Source organism: Branchiostoma floridae, chromosome 2 (assembly GCF_000003815.2).
Source record: "Branchiostoma floridae strain S238N-H82 chromosome 2, Bfl_VNyyK, whole genome shotgun sequence".
In the NCBI taxonomy this organism is placed as follows: Eukaryota; Metazoa; Chordata; class Leptocardii; order Amphioxiformes; family Branchiostomatidae; genus Branchiostoma; species Branchiostoma floridae.
The window spans coordinates 23,659,898-23,666,692 of NC_049980.1; the positions used below are offsets into that span (position 1 = coordinate 23,659,898).

Sequence of the window (6,795 nt, forward strand, 5' to 3'; positions counted from 1 at the left end):
GCTACCTGTAGTGTGTCATTCAAATTGACACAGTTTGTCTCCTGAACACTTTTTCCGCTATTAGTTTGCTATATACAGTTCTTATTGCGCTATCTGCAAGTGTGTCATTCAAATTGACACAGTTTGTCTCCTGAACACTTTTTCCGCTATTAGTTTGCTATATACAGTTCTTATTGCGCTATCTGCAAGTGTGTCATTCAAATTGACACAGTTTGTCTTCTGAACACGTTACACTTCGCTATGAGTTAGCTATGTACATTTCTTATTGCGCTATCTGCAAGTGTGTCATTCAAATTGACACAGTTTGTCTTCTGAACACGTTTTGCGCTATTACATGTAGCTACATAACATAATACTTCTTACTGTTCTGTGAGTGTGTCATTCAAATTGACACAGTTTCTCTTCTGAACACTACACTTCGCTATGAGTTAGCTATGTACATTTCTTATTGCGCTATCTGCAAGTGTGTCATTCAAATTGACACAGTTTGTCTTCTGAACACGTTTTGCGCTATTACATGTAGCTACATAACATAATACTTCTTACTGTTCTGTGAGTGTGTCATTCAAATTGACACAGTTTCTCTTCTGAACACTACACTTCGCTATGAGTTAGCTATGTACATTTCTTATTGCGCTATCTGCAAGTGTGTCATTCAAATTGACACAGTTTGTCTTCTGAACACGTTACACTTCGCTATGAGTTAGCTATATACATTTCTTATTGCGCTACCTGTAAGTGTGTCATTCAAATTGACACAGTTTGTCTCCTGAATACGTTTTCGGTATTAGCTTGTTATATACAGTTATTTGGGCGCTGTCTACAAGTGTGTCATTCAAATTGACACAGTTTGACATTTGAACACGCATTCCGCTTTAAGTTCTTACAGCGCTATTCTATAATGCATTGTGTCATTCAAATTGACACAGTTTGTCTCCTGAACATGTTTTTTGCTCCTAGTTAGCTATATACAGTTCTTACGGCACTATCATGTAAGTGTGTCATTCAAATTGACACAGTTTGACTCCTGAACACGTTTTTCGCTATTAGTTAGCTATATACAGTTCTTACGGCACTATTATGTAAGTGTGTCATTCAAATTGACACAGTTTGACTCCTGAACACGTTTTCCGCTATTAGTTAGCTATATACAGTTCTTTTAGCTTTGTTCTATAAGTGTGTCATTCAAATTGACACAGTTTGACATTTGAACACGCATTGCGCTTTAAGTTAGCTATATACAGTTCTTACAGCGCTGTTCTATGAATGCATCATTCAAATTGACACAATTTGTCTCCTGAACACCCTTTTTCGCTATTAGTTAGCTATATACAGTTCATTCAGCTTTGTTCTGCAATCGTGTCATTCAAATTGGCACAGTTTGACACCTGAATACGTTTTCCGCGATTTCTTAGCTATATACAGGTCTTACATTGCTGTTCTATAAATGTGTCATTCAAAGTGACACATTTTGTCTCCTGAACACGTATTTTGCTATTAGTTAGCTATATACAGTTCTTATGGCGCTATTATGTAAGTGTGTCATTCAAATTGACATAGTTTGTCTCCTAAACACGTTTATCGCTATTAGTTAAGCTACATACAGTTCTTACGGCGCTATTATGTAAGTGTGTCATTCAAATTGACACAGTTTGTCTCCCCAATGAGGTCTCCCGAACACGTTTTCCGCTATTAGTTCCCTGTATACACTTCTTACAGCACTGTTCTATAAATGTGTTATTCAAATTAACACAGTTTGTCTATCTCCTGATGTCTACGAGAATGCCAGTTCGTTCGTTCGGAAGGGACCTTACAACCGTTGCAGATTCGCAACGTGGGCCGAGACGATACGAACAAACACAAACTTAAAAAACGTTCTGCAAGTTCAAACATACTTTCGCCAAGAGTCCCTTAACAAACCTAATTTAACAATATGCGTAAGCCTGACTTGAATCCTCCTCTACCGAACCTAGCGCAGACTGAGACCGTCAAGATACCTGGTGACCCGCGTTCAATGACCTCACTCGTACGACCCGGAAGTATATGATCGTAATCGGTTGCACGGAAACCCCCATGCAGTGCGAAATCGAGGCCGAAAACAGGCATAAAGAGCCAGTCTGAAGGCTAACTTTGACTCTTCAAATCTCATCCCGAAGTAATATTTGAATCAACACGAGTACTGTAGGCGATAGAACAACTCGTGGGGATTACGTGGGCACCTTTGACAGCCTGATTTGGGCCACCGCGATTTTTTAATCTTTTTTTTACGCGACCATGTCAAGTGCCTCAAACGGGCGTCCAACAGTAAGGATGAAGACGCCATTTTGTCAGAACTGACGGCATGTACACGTGTTTTACGAACAACCCTTTCCAGTCTATTTTTCCCCGAAAAAACTCAAATCTGTCCTCTGTATGAAGTGAAGTACAAGATTTTCCTAAAACTAGGGTTGCTAGCGAGATAAAATGAAAGGTTGTCGATTCGAAATCACCCGACGGCAAAAAACTGAAAAAGTTGTGCATTATCGATACTTGCAGTTTGACAACAAATCGGCAGGAGGCGCGGTTAGACCATAGTTTATTGCATGCAGTTTAAAATAACATCGACAGGGGGCGTGGTTAGACCGTGTGTGCTGTGGTGTTCACAAGGTGTGGTGTTTGTTTTGTTGCCATAACAACGAGGTAATTGTATCTAATTACCAGACAGGGAACAACATGGCGGGCGATGCGACGTGTTTTTTGTAGAAGCTCAAAGGTGATCCTCGTAATCAGGCCATAAAGAGAAAGATTTCCACATTTTCAAGGTGAGAATCACTTTCTGTGTGTATCATGAGGACAAGTGTTTCTATGAAAGTATCGTGGATGGATGGAATTCAGTTTGGAAGGGATCCACTCGAGAGGGATGTTGTGTTTTTGGTGCATAGACTACCTTGGAGTAAGACCTTATTTCCTCCAAAAAATCGTGTTGCTTTGGTCGGGAAATTGCTTCACAAGAATGTTCGGTTTTGCACGCTATTTTCAAGGAGCTTGCTATTTTAGTGTCGACTTTGGTCGTTTGCACTTGGATTTGTAACGTTTAAATTATAAAGAACTCCTTTGTTCCTTTGACAGACAGGTAATGTGCAACGTTTTGGTGCATTGACTCTGGAATGTTAATCCAAAAATGATATACCGGTAACGCTAGGTTATGGGAATTGCTGACCATGAGTATCCCTAACTTGTAGTAAATGGTCATATGACCTTGGTGTTGTTGTTACACAGTCGCCCTTTGACTCGAGCACAATGCCCAAACATAGATTCAGAAAGATTGAATTTCCCACCTACTTTCTTATAGTTTGGGGTTACTAGAGTTCTCTTTACTCATTAGCAGTTCATATTTGTATTTTTCTTGATCAAAAGCAAACTCAATAGCGTTAGTCAGTTTTATCGTAGACAAAGCCCATACAGCCAATCCATGTCCCTTTATATATAATAGACATTGCAAGTTGCTTTCATCCCCTTGATATAATTTGTAAAAGAACTGATAAAGGGGTTGTCATGTATCCTTTCTTTGATGATATGAGAACACACAACAGTAGTAAAATAGGCTCCTTATTTTTTCTTCAACAGTTCTCATGTGATATTTTGCTAATAGTACTGTGTCCTGTTTTATTCATTTCATACATTACAGAATATGTTATAACTGAAACTCAACAAAAATGGTGGATTTATCGATGTTGTCTGAAGGATCTTTCACTATCTGAATCACAGACAGTTTTCTGCGACAGGTTTCTGAGTTCTGCAAAGGGCCTCACCGAGTGACATGAGGTCATATGATGACCAAGACGATCGTAAGATGAAGAAACGCCGGAAGAAGCGGTCCAAGGTTCACCCAGGATATGGTAACCTTCAGGAAGACTCTGGTCTGTCTAACGAAGGCTTCGAGATGGGAGAGAAAAAGAAACACACATTAAAAAAGGTGAGTCTTGTTTAGCAATGTCAAATGAATTAGTCAACATGATAGAGACATTTCACCTCGCAAATATTAACCCTAAAGATAGCAAATTCTCTATAACTGTAACTTGTAAATGTACTCGTAGCAACATGCAACATTACTCTTAGTTTACTGTTGTACCCTTGATCACTAAACTGAACATCTCGAATCTTTTGCTACATAGGCAAAAATCACCTCTTCTAAAAACACGTTTTACCTTACTTGAACCCTCAACCTTAAGATCAGATATTCAGTCAAGTTGCTGTTTGATACTGTTTAAAATGAAAGTTAGTACATTCTATGGTTCATTCAGGCCTGCAGCGCAAACCTGATTAAAACCTGGAATTTGGACTCCATCATTGAAGATTAATTAAAATGTGTTTTTGTTATGATACACCTTTGAGGAAATAGGTAGGCAGCCTTAATTAAATCAGATATATTTACTGATCTGGTTAGGTTTTTTTTTACTGTAACCAGGCTACAGGAAGCACTGAGGACAATTGGTTTTGTTTGTTCTACAAACAGTGTTGGTGCTTAATGGGCATGTAAGAATGTCTAGAATAATACAATTATTTAGTACTTTTAGATTTAGCTTGGGTTGGTTTAGTATGCTTTAAGCCTTGTGTATATACATGTAAATGTAAGGAAAGTAGGAACGCCCTTGTCACACATGTACAGTGTTTGAGGTTGAAGTTGACTGGTCTCTTTGTAAACAGCATAGAAGTCATGCTTCAGTTACTCTGTACACACATTACTCATTACTCCATACCTGGTTCCCTTGATTAAGACTTTACTTTGTTCCTTTAGACTTTAGGACATTTACATTTAACTTAATTTTAAGGAACCACATGTACATGTGTACATGTAACGTTATATGTATGTTCACCTGAAGTTTTGATTGTTGATGTTGGTACCAGACTGAGTGTACTTTGACTCTAAGGTTACCGCACGCAATATCTCCACCGCTGCATTGTCCTTAAAACAGAAATAGATTCATCATATTCAGCAGTAAAAATGTCCTGTTACCTCATAAGTTGACGTCTAGGACTTGTCATGCCCACTCATCTTCAGTTGTATTTCTTTAACTTACCTTGATGTAAACATTTGTTTAAGGGAATTCCAGAGTGACAAAGGTTATACCAAAGCAAACACGCTGTGTTGGAAAAATTGTATTTATTCTGTTAACCTTACATTTTGTAAAGAAAAGTATGCTTATTTCGTAACTGTGAAGATTGATTTCACATGAAACATAGGATGGCACCACAGATCTATTTTTACATGAAATATTTATTCAGCATTTATTATTCAAGACCTTCAAGCTACTTATTGCTCATGGTGATCAGTAAATGACGAAACAAACAGGAAAGCAGGACAGATACCCAATTCTTTTAGTTGTTACATTTAGTTAAATATCTTTGAAAGGTATCATGTAAAATGATGTAATAACTTAACGTTAACTTTCTGATCAGAGATTTCAGTTGTTTTTAAAACATATTCAACAAGCACAAGAATAGAGCAACAAAGAAATGACCCATAATTCTATTGTGCTATAATGAATAATTGCATTGAAGCTACAAAACTTTTACATTCTGATACCTTAGTGACGAGTAATGATTTTGAGACAAAAGTTGTTTCACTAATGGACCTTGCCATAGTTGGAGGATGAAGAGGAGTCAGATGAAGAGGTGTCCCAGTTCCATCGGCAGTGCTGTGCCGAACCCCAGACCTTCGGCGTGAAGCGCCATGTTCTGTCTGTTAGTCTTCTGAGCAAGCTCAAAGTTGAAGGGCACAACGTCTGGAAAGACCTCCTCCAGACCAGAGAACTGGAGCAGCAAGTTGAAAGTCGTGGAAGGAAGAAGATAAAAGTGAGATCCGGTATCCACCAGCACAGCAGGACTGCTGAAAATGCATGCTTCTGTTGGGAAAAGCATGGATTAAACATTGGGAGAGAAATGAAAGAAACTTTCACCACCCATTGTTTTGTTATTCCAGAGGGGTAGCACAGGCCACAAACTTCACATCTCCATAATAAGCCACTGTGTAGCCATGAAAAGATTGTGTTTTCATTTAGATTTGTATTTGTTGACAACTGTGTTTTTTTTTTTTTGTTACCAAAGGGCTCACAGTTTGCCAGATCATTTAAGGTACACCTGCCATTGTATTGCATGGCAAATGCATGAAATGGTGCTTACTGCATGATTCACTAACACTAACTACATTACTACCTTTCTAAACTTGCATGCAGCTGCATGATGGAGACCTCCCCCACATGTTACAGGTTGATCTCCTCTACATATGCCTGTAGCATCTTTGCAAAGCTTGATAACAATCATGTATCTACACTGTAGGTGGTAAAAAATTGATGTGTATGTCAAAATATCTGGGGTGTTAAGGATAATTTTGTGACTACTTGTCTTTATCATAATATAATGATTGCTTTTGCCTCGTTTCTCCATGTAATGATGAGTTCCTTGTACATCATAGGAAATATGTGAGCGCATGCGCAGATCACATTAGTTAATTAGTGCCTCGAACGCTGACCTCACGTGACACAACCAGCTGCCCCCGCCAGGGAGGCATGTAGTGTGAGAGAGCAGATAATTTACTATTTGTACTTAATGAAACAGCTTGCTACATATTGTAGAATTTTTTTGTATCAAAAACGTAATCCTAAATTTGTAGCCTTTTGGGTTTATTAAGACATGCGATAATAGCCATCACCATGTGTCAGTCAACCAGACAAAAAAGGATCCACTTATGCGTCGATGTAGGTTAGACATCCAGGGTAATAAGATACACCAAAAAGTAGTTAATCAAGCAACTGT

The 6,795-nt window shown here is 38.5% G+C and overlaps 2 protein-coding genes across 11 annotated transcripts in view; one reads left to right on the forward strand and one right to left on the reverse strand.

The window, feature by feature from the left end:
* The window catches only part of LOC118410553 (acyl-coenzyme A thioesterase 13-like), a 10,742-nt gene extending 8,205 nt beyond the window's left edge, over window positions 1-2,537 (reverse strand). Inside the window, 1 exon segment of the mRNA XM_035812325.1 lies at window positions 2,309-2,537. Within this exon segment, the coding sequence (XP_035668218.1) occupies window positions 2,309-2,323 (15 nt within the window). The 5' untranslated portion in view covers window positions 2,324-2,537.
* LOC118410550 (transient receptor potential cation channel subfamily A member 1-like) overlaps window positions 1-6,795 on the forward strand; it is a 27,846-nt gene that overhangs the window by 2,633 nt on the left and 18,418 nt on the right. For 4 of the 10 annotated variants that reach the window (XM_035812317.1, XM_035812318.1, XM_035812322.1 and 1 more), the window contains exons 1-3: window positions 2,624-2,801; window positions 3,765-3,955; window positions 6,088-6,114. In XM_035812317.1, the coding sequence (XP_035668210.1) occupies window positions 3,800-3,955; window positions 6,088-6,114 (183 nt within the window). In that variant the 5' untranslated portion in view covers window positions 2,624-2,801; window positions 3,765-3,799. Of the gene's footprint in view, window positions 1-2,623; window positions 2,802-3,747; window positions 3,956-6,087; window positions 6,115-6,795 lie in introns of those variants that run through there. The other 6 variants (XM_035812319.1, XM_035812321.1, XM_035812315.1 and 3 more) reach the window with 5 other exon arrangements.